The sequence below is a fragment of the Bos javanicus genome, chromosome 15 (assembly GCF_032452875.1).
Source record: "Bos javanicus breed banteng chromosome 15, ARS-OSU_banteng_1.0, whole genome shotgun sequence".
In the NCBI taxonomy this organism is placed as follows: domain Eukaryota; kingdom Metazoa; phylum Chordata; class Mammalia; order Artiodactyla; family Bovidae; genus Bos; species Bos javanicus.
In genome coordinates, this window is record NC_083882.1 from 82,891,105 (window position 1) to 82,908,299 (window position 17,195).

The 17,195-nt window shown below is 42.6% G+C and overlaps 1 protein-coding gene across 1 annotated transcript; it reads right to left on the bottom strand.

Moving 5' to 3' along the window:
- Positions 1-1,049: 1,049 nt before the first annotated feature.
- On the bottom strand, positions 1,050-2,896 carry LOC133227147 (olfactory receptor 5AN6-like). Its single transcript, XM_061381610.1, has one exon. The coding sequence runs from the start codon at positions 2,703-2,705 to the stop codon at positions 1,761-1,763; it is 945 nt and encodes a 314-aa protein (XP_061237594.1). The 5' UTR covers positions 2,706-2,896; the 3' UTR covers positions 1,050-1,760.
- Positions 2,897-17,195: the final 14,299 nt, after the last annotated feature.

Genomic DNA, 17,195 nt, shown 5'->3' on the forward strand with positions numbered 1-17,195 from the left:
ATCTCCCAAACACCTATGTCTTTCAGGTAATTTAAAGGTCAGAATAAAAGGTAGCCAGGTATTCTGTGTAAATAGGCTCCTCTTATTTAAGGACCTTATCACTCTTTCATGAAGATCATGTTTTTTGTAATTGAAGCAATTTGAAATTTTACATAATGAAACTTCTCTACTGGCTGTGACATTGATTTTAAGCAGGTATATTGGAGATCATAATTATATTGGAGATCATAATTATAAATGTTAAGGATCCAACAGGGCAAAATATGTGGCATTTCAGGAGTTACTTTTCTTTCTCAACTCCAGTCTAGTCTCAACTCCAGTCCAGTCTTGGTCACTAGGCTAAAGCTGAGGAAGATCCGAATGGGATACTAATAGATGTTAGTGCTGGAAAAGACATTAGATCAAACCTATGTTTACCATCCTATATATCTAACTTGCCTTGAAAAAACTGTATCCAATAACTGTAACTCAGGAATATGGAGTTTTCTAGGACTCAGGAATATGGAGGCCTGGAAGCAGAAACTTCAAAGCTGTAGTGCCTACAGGTGTCCAACACTTGCTTTTAGTTCTTACCACATGAATACTCCTGGGGATTTTGAATTTTCCCTTCTGAACATAAAAGGGAAAATGAACAGAATGCCTTTTACCAAGAATAGTCTCCTGAATTATATTTTTTATTTCTGGCCTAAAGATTATGAAAATCAGAATCCTACCAGAAGATAAACAAGAGTGCTTTCTGTCCCAGCCTCAATATTTGAGTATTTCTCTGTACCCTGTAGCAATTCCCACTAAGATTACAAGGGAAATAGACAAATCTAGACTTTTTCATGTACCAGAGTACATGTACCAGACTTTTCTCATGTATCAGCTTCTTATAGCTAATTTTACCAACCACTTTCCACTTGTTAATTACTGGAAAAACAACTTCCTAGTGGAGACATGGTCTACTCAAAAAGCAAAAAACAACAAAAAAAGTAACATAAAGACATTGTTGGAGGTGCCAAAATCAGGCAGTATACCATCTCAACAGCAAAAGGCCATTTTCTGATTCCCTTTTCCAGTTACACAGTGAAGAAGGAAGAACAGAGATGACTATATAGCAATAACAGATTAAAAAATTGTCTAAATGTCTCTAACAAGCCAACTGATCAACCAAATCTTAAATATGACAGACATGTTGAGCATTCTTATTGCAACAAATTTATTTTTGTGTGAAGTTAACAAATCGTTGATCTCTTGTTTATTTTTGCTTTGAACAAGTCCATAAGTGAAGTAATGAATTCATGATTTCCAGAGGTGAAAGAATAGGTTAAATGAGAGAACTAACAGAATGAGTTAGGAAATTCTTTTTTAAAAGAGCTCAGCACTAATAGTAATTCCTGTCCTGCCTAAAGTGAGATGCTATGGAGAGGCTTGCTGGTCTCCTGGCAACCTTGATCTACTTGGTCCACTCCACCATTGATCCTTGAGGTAGTACATGCTAAAGGATGGAACATTGGATGGAAGAGTCACATCATCACAACTAGCTACAAAAATGCTTGTGAATTTCTTGACCTATTGATATATTGGGTCATCACTGATGAAGCACTGAGATAATGAACTTCCAGATACTTCTCATGTGTTGTCCTGTCCTTGCACCAGCCATGGGTTTATATCAGAAGATGAGAGTAATTATAACTCACTCCGCAGTTAGAAGAGTTGTGGATCAATGTTTTAGTTGACATTTCTCCTACAGCATACAGCTGACATAAATTCCATAGTCAGTAACACCAGGAAAAGAGTTTCTTCTTCCGTATGCTTAGGGCATCTTTGATTTCTTTGTTCCGCAAGCTATAGATCAATGGATTTAGCATGGGGATTATAACAGTGTACAAGACAGATGCCAGCTTGCTTTGGTTCGAGGAACCGCCAGAATTAGGATACATATAAACAAAGATACCCGAGCCAAAGAAGAGGGTCACTGCTGTCAGGTGAGAAGCACAAGTGTTGAAGGCTTTGGACCGACCTTCAGCTGAAGTGATCTTCACAATGGTGGCAACAATGTAACCATAGGATATCATGATAACCAAGACAGACATGAGCCCAAAGATGACTGTGAGCACAGATGTCATGACTTGAAAGAACAAGGTGTCCGAGCAGGATAGGGTTAGCAGTTGGGGCAGGTCGCAGAAGAAATGGTTGATGATGTTTGGTCCACAGAAGTGGAGCTGAAGTAAGGCACACAACTGAATGAACGAGCCAAGGAATCCAGTTACACAAGATCCTGCCACCATCTGCACGCAGAGAGAGGGGCACATGGTGGCTGTGTAGAGCAGAGGACTGCAAATGGCGACGTAGCGATCATAAGCCATGGCCGCCAGCAGACTGCACTCAGTCAGGCCCAGGCTAGAGAACAAGAAGTACTGCATGATGCACCCCGTAAAGGAGATGAGTTTATGCTTCCTGAAGAAGTCTGAGAGCATTCTAGGAGCTATGGTGGAAATATAGCAAGTGTCCAGCAAGGACAGGTTACTGAGGAAGAAGTACATAGGCGTGTGCAAACGGGAGTCCATCCTGATGACGGCGATGAGTCCCAGGTTCCAAGACACTGTCACCAGGTAGATCCCTAGGAATATTGAAAAGAGGACAGCAGTGAGCTGTGGAAACTCAGAGAACCCCAAGAGGATAAACTCTGTGATTGTTGTATTGTTCCTTCCTCCAGCCATCGCCCTGGGGGGTCCTCAGATCTGTAGGAAAAGGATAAATCTTTAAGTCAATTGTTACCCCAATGTCCATGGGAAGAAACTGCCTTCAACCCACACCGAACACAGAATCGAAGGAAATAGTGAACAACTTTAAAAGCAACAACGCTGGTTAACTTTGCCCCTAACTGATTGCTCTGTGTGCCAGAGTTCCCACATGTACAAGAGGGCAGCCCAGGGAGCTCAGCCTGGTGCTGTGATGGCCCAGCGGGGCGTGGTAGCAGACGGGTGGGGAGGCTCAGGAGAAAGGGATGTATGGACACAGACGGCTGAGACCCGCTGTGCAGCAGAAGCTAAAACCACATCGTAGAGCAGTTATACTCCAATTAACTTTATTAAATTTAAAAAGAGGATATTACACTTTTCAATATTAACCCACCTACCTATCACAAAGACAAAAGAACGTATGCTAACATTTGGAAAGCCCTTCTTAGAAGATACTTGGGAAATTTTAGGATATTATTAATGAGATGATAACTCCTGTGTTTAGCTTAGTGACTAAAAACACGGTCTTAGATACTACATAGGTGTTCTGGAGTGCGACTCTGCCAACTGTGAGCTTTATGACTCCAAACAGATTGGTCTCCTTCTACTTAATTGATGTCATCGGAAAGTGAGAAAAATAATTACAATAGAACTTATCTCATAAGGTTTACTTGAAGTTAAATTAGGTCTGTTTATGTACAGTAACTGCCGTGGATAAAGTAGTGTACAAAGCAGAGTCAATACGTAATATGTTCTTAATATCATTTTGAAGTATCCGTTTGTTTGTGAGAAACTTTTTTCGATATTTATTTTTATTTATTTGGCTGCACCAGGTCCAAGTTGCAGTATGTGGGCTCTAGTCCCCTGACCATGGGCCAAACCCAGGCCCCCTGTGTTGGGAGCGTGGAGTCTTAGCCACTGGACGGCCAATGAAGTCCCTGGGAGAAACTTTTAAAGTGCAAATTTTAAAAGGTTGGTCACACAGATAAGACTCAGACTACAGTGTGGTTAATTTGAAATCAGTAGTAAAATTATAAGAAATAGCATAATTGGAAACTAATTACATATTTCTAAACTATTCGGGAGTCAAATAATAAATTGTAATAAAAAAGGCAGGGCAGGGATTGACATGCACAGGTTTCTTTCTAGTCTTTCTGCAGCTCAGTCTTCCCAGACTGAAAATAATTCCTCTAAAGCAGAGCTTCAACCGTGGCTGTCCATTAGAACCATCTGGCACACTTCTAAAGCCCCATTGATCAAACTGATTAATTCAGCATCTCGGGGGCTGGAAGCCAAGTATCAGTATTTGCTAAAACTCTACAAAAGATTTCAATGTGTAGTCACACTTCAGTGTGCATAAGAGAGTGAACTGTTGGGTTTTTTTCAAACTTTAAACTTTTTACTTTGCATTAAGATATAGTGGATTAACAATGTCATGGTACTTCCAGGTGATCAGCAAAGGGACTCAGCCACGCATATACGTGCATCCATTCTCCCCGAGCCCTCCCCCCATCCAGGATGGCAAGTAACACTGAGCAGAGTTCCCTGAGTGGTACAGTAGGTCCTCGCTGGTTATCCATTTCAAATGGAAGACTGTAGCTCTATCTTAGAAAAGCAAAACCATAATCTACACCTATTTTTTGTAGCACCTCCAGTGGCTCAGATACTCAAGCGCACACATTCGTTGAAGGAATCCCACAGCTTTTGTAAGAACCTGATGCTTCCACATAATATGTTATCATTACGTCCATTGGTGCATAAATCTTCAAATGATGTAAAACCATGATGGATTTTCTTTAACATTGGAAAGCAATCACACTTGTGGGACAAATAAGGATTTTAAGAGGCTCTTTTATACACTGAAATAGCATCATTCCATTTTAAGGGGAAATTATATATGTGAGGAAAATGTCTATTATAGAATGAGAAGCAGAATTTTATTTTCTCTAAGATGACAGCTGGAGCTAAGGTGGGAAAAATACCCAGAGGGTTTCTGTGGGCAGCTACTACTTGTCCTTTTGACCTTTGCTAAACCAGCCTCGGGGACCAGGGGATTCAGAAATCCTGAGACTAGCATAGGCTCTTGGAATCTGAGGGTGTTTCTTTCAAGGAGGTTGATTTATGATGGGCCATTCTGGTAGCTCAGAGGGTAAAGCGTCTGCCTTCCAGGCAGGAGACCTGGGTTTGATCCCTGGGTCAGGAAGATCTCCTGGAGAAGGAAATGGTGACCCCCTCCGGTGTTCTTGCCTGGAGAATCCCATGGACTGAGGAGCCTGGTGGGCCACGGTTGCAAAGAGTCAGACATGGGATGGGCCTGTTGTAACCTTTCTCAAGTTAGCAAAGAAAGTGTGTCCTGTCTTTAACAGCTATTTTCTCTTTATTTTTCCTTGCACGCAGGGAAGGAAAAGAGAAGGAAGAAAGGGAGGACGGGAGGAAAGAAGGGCAGAGGAAGGGAGGGAAAGGCAGAGGAAGATAGAGGAGAGAAGCCCATACTGAGAAAATTCAAAGAACAAACTGACCCACTTACACGCAGACTCACAATGAGGTATATTTAGCTCACTGATTCCTCATATTTGAGGTAGAGTGTATGTCGTACCCTTTAAGCCCTAGCTAGACTCTAAATGAAGTTAGAAACAAGAGCCTTCAGAGTGTGAAATAAATGTTGATTCTTATTGAAATAGGCAATGTCAAATGAGGTATGCTCATTTTAATTACAAGAAGAGTTCAGATATTGACAGACTTAGAAAATCAACTGTAACTTTTAGAATGGTAGTGTTTGTGTTAGTCACTCAATTGTGTCTGACTGCAATCCCACGGTCTGTAGCCCGCTGAGCTCCTCTGTCCATGGAATCCTCCAGGCAAGAATACTGGAGTGGGTTGTCATTCCCTTCTCCAGGGGATCTTCCCAACCCAGGGATTGAACCTGGGTCTCCTGTATTGCAGGCAGACTCTGTGCCTTCTGAGGCACAGTATCTTAAATATCTACCTTTTTCTCTCTGTCTTTATTAATGATAATGGTTTTAAATACTTATTGAACACTTACTGTCCTAGTCATTCTCTTAAGACACATATTAACCCATTTAATCCTCACTACAACTCTATTTTAACATGAGACACACAAAGTTAGGAATTTGCGCAGGGCCCCACTGCTAATAAGCAGCAGACTTGGAAACCCACTCAGGTAGGCTGGCTCCAGGGCTGGTAATTTAAAAATCATACTATCCTGCAAATTTTGTGTCTCCTTCCCTACAATTGTTCTACTAAATGCACTAAGTCAGAAAGACAGGGACAAATACCATGTGATATCACCTATATATGGAATCTAAAATGTGATTCAAATGAATTCGTTTATGAAACTGAAACAGAGTCATAGACATAGAAAACAATCTTCTGGTTACCAAAAGGGGGATGCGGGGGATAAATTAGCAGATACAAACTACTGTGTACAAAAAATAGATAAATAAGGCCCTACTGTGCAACACAGGGAATATATTCAATATCCCATAATAAACCATAATGGAAAAGGATATGTCTATATGTATAACTGAATCACTTTGCTGAATTGCTTTGCTAACACATTATAAATCAACTATACTTTAATAAAAAATAATAAAAGAAGTAAATAAATAAAAATTTGTGTCTCTATCTTAATTTTCTAGTCATTTTTAGAGCATTGTTTAATTAAATTTATAAGTTGTTTTCTGTTTCAAGATCATTTTAAAAGTATAAACAAAGAAAATCAGAAGAGGTGGGTCAAAAAGCCACACTGGCCCAGTATAAACTCTAGCTAAAGTAAGTCATTTCCCACATCAGCTATTATAATGATTAATATCCCTCAGGTCTGCAAATATGGCAGCCAAGAATAATTTTTGATATTTTTAAAGGTGGGTAAAATTGTATATTTATGCAAAATAACACCATCAAATTGCTTTGGAATAAAATCACAGCAAGCCCTCTGAAAGTGAAAGTCGCTCAATCTTGTCTGACTCTTTGCACCCCCATGGACTATACACTCCATGGAATTCTCCAGGCCAGAATACTGGAGTGGATAACCTTTCCCTTCTACAAGGAATCTTCCCAACCCAGGGACTGAACCCAGGCCTCCTGCCTTGCCAGCAGATTCTTTATCAGCTGAGCCATAAGGGAAGCACAAGAATACTGGACTGGGTAGCCTATCCCTTTCCCAGCAGATCTTTCCAACCCTGGAGTCGAACTGGGGTCTCTTGCATTGCAGGCAGATTCTTTACCAACTGAGCCACCAGGGAAGCCCCTCGAGCCCCTCTGGCTACCCTCTTTCAGACTAAGCAAAAGTTTCAACTTTCTCTGATGAATATAAGCAGAATTAGGGAGAAGCACAGTACATGTGGCTCCATCATTTACCAACTTCGTGATTTTTGGCAAATCACTTTATCTCTGTGGCTCTATTTCTTCATCTGTAAGGGAGAATTTATCACTTCACAGGGTGTTTGTGAAAACCTACTAGGTATGTTACATAGGGCTTCCCTGGTGACTCAGTGGTAAAGAATCCATGGGCCAATGCAGGGAACATGAGTGTGATCTCTGGTCCAGGAAGATTCTACACGCTAAGCCCCTGCACCTCAACTATTGAGCCTGTGCTCCAGAGCCTGGGAGCTGCAACTACCAAGCCCAAGGGCCACAACTCCTAAGCCCACAGCCACAATTTCTGAGCCCACAGGCCACAGCTACTGAAGCCCACATGCCCTAGAGCTGGTATTCCATGAGAGAAGCCAGTGCAACAAGAAGCCCGCACATGGCAGCTAGAGAGTAGCCCCCACTCACCACAACTAAAGAAAGCCCTACAGCAACAAAGACCCAGCACTGCCAATAAACAAACAAAATTAGTTTTTAAAAACATGTAATAGAGTGCTGGGCTTCCCTCATAGCGCAGTTGGTAAAGAATTTGCCTGCAGTGCAGGAGACTTGGGTTCGATTCCTAGGTCAGGAAGATCCCCTGGAGAAACAAATGACAACCCACTCCAGTATTCTTGCCTGGAGAATCCCATAAACAGAGGAGCCTGGAGGGCTACAGTCCATGGGGTCTCAAGAGTCGGACACGACTTAGCAACTAAACCACCAACAGAGTGCTGGTCACACAGTAAGCTCTCCAAAACTGGAGTTGTTACATTAAGAATGAACAACCATAATGATTATGCCCCCAAAAGTATTTACTAACTGAAAATCTTCGACAGGGGAAGACTGGGAATATTTGGTGGTGACAGCTTGGGACTCCTTGGCCCAGCTTGAGAGGCATCTTATCCTACCTTGCTCTCGCCACCCACTTGCTAATATCTGATATCCCACCTCAGACGCTCTTCCTTAGGCTTAAACACCTCAGTTTCTGTTATAATTCAAATAATCCCATTGGGGTAAGGGAGAAGAAGCATGGTTACTGCGAGAAAATAAAACAGCCCACTGCACCTGAGTACACGAAGTCTCTGGGTTGAGTGCATAGGAGAGCGAGGCTGCAAGAAGGAAAACAGAACATGTCAGATGGTCCCATTCTGACGTTACCCACCCAGATATTCTTGTAGACTTTCTGCCAGGTGTGTCTTGGTGGAACCTAGGAGATGCTGCTGCTACAGCGGCCTTTTCTTGGACCTGTATCTTGATGGCACTCTAGATGCCCAGACATGCACAGAGTTCTTTCAGGAATCAGAGGACATGAATGGAGTATGAGGATTCTGGATGGAGAAGTGGGCTTCTCTAGGCTTCATGCTTTCAGCCTTGGCTCCTGCTAACCATTGCTATAAGAGAGGCGCTTCCAGCTCAAGACTCCCTTAAATGTTTCCTTAGGGTCCAGGGTGAAGAAAGAGGAAGCAATTAACAAAAAACAACACTCTCAGTTAATTATTCTCTAGAGTGCTGGGTGGAGGAAGAAACGGAGAAATGATCCCAGCTGATTCCGTTCCTCCGTATTAGCATGGACACCTCACAACCTTATGGAATCAAGCTCCAATTCTCCTTCCTAGATTTTTAGAGTCGTGAGAGCTGAAAGGGGCTCTCAATGCAGGGTGATCTTATTATTCATTATCAAAACTGGATCACCTTGGTCATGAGAAGGAGTTATTAATAATCATATAGGGACAACAAGCATTAAGCAGCATTGTCCCAGGCAAACCAAACTGTATGGTCATCCAACATTTGCATGCTTTATCAGAAGAGTCACTCAGTGTAGTTTTGGTGATTATGTTCTCAGTCTCTGGGTGGACCTGCTTGGATTGACTTCTGACTTAGTTACTTACAAGCTCTGTGACCTTGATTCTTTTACTTAATCTGCTGTGTCTCAGTTACTTAATTCAATAAAATGGATGCAAGCCTGGATGGGAGGGGAGTTTGGGGGGAAATGTATGCCTGAGTCACTTTGTGTGCAACTAAACTATCACAACATTGCTAATTGGCTATACTCTAATATAAAGAGTTAAAAAAACAAAGTAGTCATTTCCAAAGCTCAATATAACCCAGAGGTTATATTGCCTATCCATTTTAATACCCAGATTTAGAAGGCACAAATATATCCATCCTGTGTCCAGTGCTTTACCTGGCTTGCCTCTCCAAGTACTTATAGAGAGGTGTGAGAAATGCTTACAGGTCCTACAAATTCCTCCTGGTTGTTACTTGCTACTCTGTGGATTTTCAAAGGAATTTCTCTGCTTCTATTTTCCTCTCTAGTAAGTAAATTCCACAGGGGTTTATACTGATTGTTTAAACGTAGCTTCTAGTTTTAAGCTTGTGCATCTGTCATGTGAACTATCGTTTTTCTCTCTTTCCTTACCCTATCACTGTTCACTGCAATGAGACAAGACGACTCTTGCTGGAGAAGGTATTCATACCTGTTCTAATAACAGAGAACAAGGCGACAGAGCAATTAAGTAGGTGTTTATTCTCTCCTAGGTCAAAGGCACAGTCAATATTTTCTGTGGAACAGAGGGAGTGAGCAGGGCTTCCCTGGTGGCTCAGCGGTAAAGAATCCGCCTGCAATGCAAGAGACACAGGAGGCAGGGAAGGGTTGGGTCCCTGGGTGGGGGCCACCCTCTGGAGGAGGGTATGACAACCCACTCTGGTATTCTTGCCTGGAGAATCCCATGGATGGAGAAGCCTGCGGGCTACCTCCCATAGGGTTGCAAAGAGTTGGGACGTGGCTGAAGCGACTGAGCCCACACACACAGAGGGAGTGAGCATGAGGCAAGAGACGGTCAGACCCCGCCCAGGTGAAATGCATTAGAAGCCTTGCAGGTTGGTTGTAACATCAACAACTGGGTCTATAACAAAAACAAACAAAAAACAGAAATAGGTGCATCCCAGCATATCTGAAGTGAGGTATCTGAAATAGATAACAATTTCACTGCTCATCCTCCTGCAATGCGGGAGATCTGAGTTTGATCCCTGAGTTGGGAAGATCCCCTGGAGAAGGGAATGGCTTCCCACTCCAGTATTCTGGCCTGGAGAATTCCATGGACTGTATAGTCCATGGGGTCACCGAATCAGACACAACTGAGCGACTTTCACTTTCACCGCTCATATCTGTTCATACCTCCTGTAGTTCAGTCGCTCAGTCATGTCTGACTCTTTGCAACCCCATGGACTGCAGCACACCAGGTTTCCCTGTCCTTCACTGTCTCCCAGAATTTGCTCAAACTCATGTCCATTAAGTCAGTGATGTTATCTAACCATCTCATCCTCTGCGACTCCATTCTCTTCTTGCCCTCAGTCTTTCCCAGCATCAGGGTCTGAAAAGAGTCTGCTCTTTGCGTCAGGTGGCCAAAGTATTGGAGCTTCAGCATCAGTCCGTCCGGTGAATACTCAGTGTTGATTTCCTTTAGGAGTGACTGGTGTGATCTCCTTGCTGTCCAAGGGACTCTCAAGAGTCTTCTCCAACACCACAGTTCAAACTCTTTGGTGTTCAGCCTTCTTTATGATCCATTTCTCAAGTTCGTACATGACTACTAGAAAAATCATGGCTTTGACTCTATGGACCTTTGTCAGCAAAGTGATAATACACTGTCTAGGTTTGTCATAACCTCTCTTCCAAGGAGCAAGCATCTTTTAATTTTGTGGCTGCAGTCATAGTCCGCAGTGATTTTGAAGCCCAAGAAAATGAATCTGTCACTGTTTCCACTGTTTTCTCATCTATTTGCCATGAAGTCATGGGACAGGAGGCCATAATCTTAGTTTTTTTTTAATGTTGAGTTTTAGGCCAGCTTTTTCACTCCCTCTTTCACCCTCAAGAAGCTCTTGAGTTCCTTTTTGCTTTCTGCCATTGGAGTTGTATCATCTGCATACATGAGGTTGTTGATACTTCAAGCAATCTTGATTCCAGCTTGTGAGTCATCCAGCCTAGCCTCTGACTGTGTCCAGTTCCACTGGTACAATATGGAGGCTCCACTTTGGCAGGAACGAGATGCCATTCCTTCTACCCAGGAGGGGAGGTACAGTCAATAGAGCTAAGAAGCAAGTAACCTTCCTTGCCCCAGCAGCTAGATCTGACGTTCCATATAATTAATCTTATCCCTCCTCAACCAGTTTCAGATTTCCCGCACTCTTAGCCATTATTTCAGATGGTCTAAGTTGCATATCTAGAGGGTTAGACCATCCCTACATTCCTGAAGAAGCTGAGCCCTGAGTTACCTTGCTCTGTGTAGCTTTCGGTTGCCACAATTGCCTGTTAACCCATCTCTAGGCCCAGAAACGTCAGGAGATGCCCCAGTGAATTCCATGGGTTCCATAAATACTCCTTCCAGCCCTTGCTATACAGCAGTGCTCACTGCTAACCCAGTGAGACCCTACCTTTCTTGTTTATTCAACTGATAATTTTTAAAAATTTCCCTTCCTAAGAAGTGAGTTGAACTCACACACACACTACATTTTTTAAATTTTTTTTTCAGTTTGAGTAGCATTAGTTAATGTTTTGTTGGTTTTTTTTTTAATTATTGAAGTTCTCCTGATTATTCCTCAGCTCACGTCTACTTAGTGCTATGCCCTCTCTAAACAGAGGAGGTCAGGAGAGAATTTACAAAGCGTCACTTTCTGCCACATAAGATGCTTTAGTCTCATATAATCAGTAGAGTGACATCAGAAATTCCTCAAATTTCCTGACATATGGACTCTCGTTATCTCTCACTTCAGTAGTAATAAGGATAATTCACTATTTGCAAGTTTTGCAAGTCATTTCAGTGCAATGTAATTGGTAATGAGCAAAATGCCAGGGTAATGTAACATGGAAACTTACATTACCGTATGTAAAATAGATAGCCAGTGGAAATTTGCTGTATGCCTCTAGGGAACTCAAACAGCGGCTCTGTATCAACCTAGAGGGGTGGGATGGGGCGGGAGATGGGAGGGAGGTTCAAGAGGGAAGGGATATATGTATACCTGTGGCTGATTCATGTTGAGGTTTGACAGAAAACAGCAAAATTCTGTAAAGGAATTATCATTCAATTAAAAAATAAATAATGTAAACAAAAAAGATGCCAGGGTAAAATCTGCTATCTTGTCGAAAACGTCTCAACAGCTTTTTTTTTTTTTTTAATATAGCATATTTAAAGCTTTAAACTTACAAAACAACAGTAAGTCAGCATAATTGTGTCATGACATTCCTTCTTTTTATTCCCCCTTTCAACAACGGAAAATCAGCATCTCTCCCCTGGTGGCTCAGCAGTAAAGAATCCGCCTGCAATGCAGGAGACCCAGGAAGCGCAGGTTCGATCCTGGGTCAGGAAGATCCCCTAGAGAAGGGAATGGCGACTCTATCGCTGATCCTGCTCCTGATGCCAGTTGTCTTGCTGTCCTCGCTGTCCACACTGTTCACTGAACCCAGGGCAGGCAAGGCGAGAGCTAAGAGGCTGGAAAGAGACTCGAGGTGCCCTAGGAACTGCAGATACGGTTATTCTCGTCTGTTTGATCAGCAGCCGTAGCAGTAGACATGCTGTGTTCTCTCCTCTCTAGCTGACCAAATGGACACGGCGGGAACACGAAAGTAATGTGGCAGGTGTGTTTGGGTGGAGCCCGCATATGCCTACAGCACAAAGCAGCTCCTGATCAAGCCAGTACCTCCTGAGCACATGCGCAGTGCTGTAAAGGAGCTCAGCTGTTACATAACGTGGGGCGAGAGAGCCTGACCACTGAGTCATTTCCTAGGCAGGTTGATAAGGAGTCTAGGGGTCCCCAAGGAGAGAGGGGTCTGGAATTCTCAAGGAGGAAGAAAGGACAAACTTTTTTTCTTTATCCACGTTCCTTAGGATTATATAACAATAATGTATCCTGCCTGAGGACAGTGTTATCTTAAAATGTAAATTATGTAAATGCTGGAGAGGGTGTGGAGAAAAGGGAACCTTCTTACACTGTTGGTGGGAATGCAAACTAGTACAGCCACTATGGAGAACACTGTGGAGATTCCTTAAAAAACTGGAAATAGAACTGCCTTATGATCCAGCAATCCCACTGCTAGGCATACACACTGAGGAAACCAGAAGGGAAAGAGACACGTGTACCCCAATGTTCATCGCAGCACTGTTTATAATAGCCAGGACATGGAAGCAACCTAGATGTCCATCAGCAGATGAATGGATAAGAAAGCTGTGGTACATATACACAATGGAGTATTACTCAGCCATTAAAAAGAATACATTTGAATCAGTTCTAATGAGGTGGATGAAACTGGAGCCTATTATACAGAGTGAAGTAAGCCAGAAGGAAAAACACCAATACAGTATACTAACGCATATATATGGAATTTAGAAAGATGGTAACAATAACCCTGTGAACGAGACAGCAAAAGAGACAGTGATGTATAGAACAGTCTTATGGACTCTGTGGGAGAGGGAGAGGGTGGGAAGATTTGGGAGAATGGCATTGAAACATGTAAAATATCATGTATGAAAAGAGATGCCAGTCCAGGTTCGATGCACGATACTGGACGCTTGGGGCTAGTGCACTGGGACGACCCAGAGGGATGGTATGGGGAGGGAGGAGGGAGGAGGGTTCAGGATGGGGAACACATATATACCTGTGGTGGATTCATTTTGATATTTGGAAAAACTAATACAATTATGTAAAGTTTAAAAATTAAATAAAATTTGAAAAAATGTAAATTATGGGAGTAGACTTGGTCTTTACAAGGATGTATCCTGCCTGAGGACATTGTTATCTTAAAATGTAAATTATGGGAGTAGATCTGATGAGGTCTTTACAACATCCAGACATTCTTTGGATTATATAACTTCATTGTTAACACTAGCAAGCAGGTACTCTTCCTGCCCCCTTCTGATGCCTATGTCAGAAGCTTTCTCTATCTCCTTTATACTTTAATAAAACTTGATTACACAAAAGCTCTGAGCGATCAAGCCTTGTCTCTGGCCCGGGATTGAATTCTTCTCCTCCAGGGGCCAAGAATCCTGGTGTCTTCGCGTGATTCAACCTCTTGCTACAGCTACCTGCTCCAGTATCCTTGCCTGGGAAATCCATGGACAGGGGAACCTGGTGGGTGGGCTACATCTGTGGAGTCGCAAGAGTCAGAAATTACTTAGTGACTAGACCACCACCACCATCCGCGAATAAAAGCACCTTTGGGGAGTTGTGGGATTCAGCACTATATGCCAACAGACCTGAGCGGAGTCCTTCCCACCTGTGCATCAGATAATAGGCATACAGATTTTGGCATGGCTGCAGAACCAACAGCCAGCCAACTGGCCCAACCCCTCTTGGCTGTGATTGGGGAAAACTACAAGAATGATTGGGTTGGTCCAACATCCATGGATGAGAGAGACTTTGCAGAAGTCCAGCATTCCCAAGGAGAGATTTTAGTATTCCATTGGTATGCTAGTGTGTGCTCTGCTAATGTGCTAAGTCACTTCAGTCCTGTCTGACTCTTTGCCACCCCATGGACTGTAGCCCGCCGGACTCCCCTGTCCTTGGGATTCTTCAAGCAAGAGTACTAGAGTGGGTTGCCATGCCCTTCTCCAGGGGATCTTCCCAACCCAGAGATCGAGTCTGGGTCTCCTGCAGCTTCTGCATTGAAAGCAGATTCTTTACCACTGAGCCACTGGGGAACCCTGACTCCATTGGAGCAGGAAAAAAAAAAAAAGACTTTGTATCCACTGGAAGAAGCAGGACCTTGCCACCCATCCAATAAGGCAACAGAGCACAGAGCTGAACTAGCTGGCAACAGTGTCTCCCAGGAAGCAGAGAGATAGGGTGATTATATGCCTGTAGAATTCTATAGAGGAATGTGTTTCTCTGTCACAGCACCCAAAGTCCTAAAGCAGGATCTTCGTGACTGGGGGACGGAAGAGATAGAGAAATAGGAAGATAAGAAAATCATTAAAAGGATTTGTTTTCTGCTCTTTTCATGACTCCTGCAGCAAGCCCAACAATGACTCTGTGAGAACTTCATCTAAGGATGCTCACATCTGGTCTGAAGTGATCTCAATGCCCCAAGTTCTAACACACGTGTTCCCCAACTGCATCAGCTCATTGTGCTCATTCTCAGGTGTGACAGGCTAATGAACTTTGGTAAACAATAAACACACTCAGAAAATTGGACCATGCTCTAGGGACAAGGGAAAAAGCACAATTTGAGCTATATTTCCACACTCTGCAAAACGAAAGAAAGGTTGTCAGTAGCCAACCTGGTAAGCTGCAAGAACCAAAAAGACATACAAGCTTAAGGTATCAGTTGCGAGGGGAAGCAAGTGTGTGGAGCTGGTATAGTTATACGAGGTTGGAGAAAACTCCAGATATTACAGTAAAACGCGACTGAACTTTTTGGCCAACGTAATAGTAACATGAAAACATATGCAAATGTATAACACAGGATGAATGGTAACTACATAGAATTACAACAATCTAATCTGAAGGATGAAGGAGAAAGTAAAATTGTCATTAACTGCAGATGATAAAATCCCACCCAGAGAAAAATCTTGAAGACTCCCCCAAAAACACTGGCATAAGTAATCAACAAATTCAGTAAACATACAGGATATAAAACTGATGTACAGAAATTAGTTGCATTTCCATGCACTAACATCCAACAGAGTTCTGTCTCCTAAGGAAGTCATCATGGCCCCTTAAGAACAGACTCATACATCAATGCCTCAGAAAAACATATATATACATATATATATATGTGTGTGTGTGTGTGTGTATATATATATATACACACACGTACATACATATCTGATGCTGAGAAAGACTGATGGCAGGAGGAGAAGGGAGCAACAAAGGATGAGATGGTTGGATGGCATCACCAACTCAATGAACATGAGTTTGAGTAAACTCTGGGAGATAGTGAAGGACAGGGAAGCCTGGCGTGCTGCAGTGCATGGGGTCGCAAACAGTCAGACACGACTTAGCAACTAAACAGCAACCACAAATACCTGCAAGGGAGGCAAAACATCCTTTATTCATATTACAGGTTGCTTATCATAGGATAAGCCCCACCCACCAGAGTTTCAACAATCCTCCCTTTCTAAATCTTACGCATGTGTAAACTCATGGGAGATTTGGCAAAGACTTAAAATACACCTGTATTTACAGTCCTTCATTAAACAGAATAGTTCATGCAGCTTGTTGAAAATGAGACCTCCCAAACATTCATTAAGAGCCCAGTGAATCTCCAAGGGTAATATGTAAATGTAAATGACATCTGGTTTATATCAGTTTGTTCAAGTTTCAAATCAATAGTGAATGCTGCTATACCTGTTGTTCCTCTTTTGAACCAGACCACAATGACCAAAAGCTTTTTATCTTTCTTCAACAATGAAACTGATGACAATTGGGAACCCTGCCGATCCCACTGTTTCATCTCCTGGCCCTTGAGGATTCCTGGGAATAAACAGCATTAAGCAACACTATCAACTCTACTCCAGCCAACATACCACCCCTGCAGCCATAGATCTCTAGGAGATAAAACACTGTACGCACACGGGAGGAAGAGACGTATGCCAATTTTCCATATTTGTTTTTACTCCCTGCAATATTGAATATTCAGTAGTGCTATTATCACAATAATTTCCCGCATAAGTCTCCTCACATCAAATTTTAATAGATCCTTTTGAGGTCAGAAATAATTGGGTGATCCAATCCCATTGGCTATGTCAAACAGAGTAATTTTCCAGGCTAAGGAGGGCAGAAGAGAAAGAAAATTTGAGTCCCACAGTGGCAGAAATTACTATTGGCTGTGACATGGATTTTGAATATCATCTCCCATCAGAAATCCCCACTGGGTACCAGTTGCAAGAAATTACATCATCAGAGTCATGAGTAAATGACACTGAAGGGACCACGTGCGTCATTCCATTTCTCTTTATGATTCAAATCACCTCCTCCTTCCTTAGGTTACAGCTGGTGGAAACTAGGATGTAATCAAAATTTTATTAGATACTAAGCCCCCAAAGAGGCTTTACACAAGCATAAGCTATCTCAGACTGGTCTTCCCAGGAGGCACAACCAAGC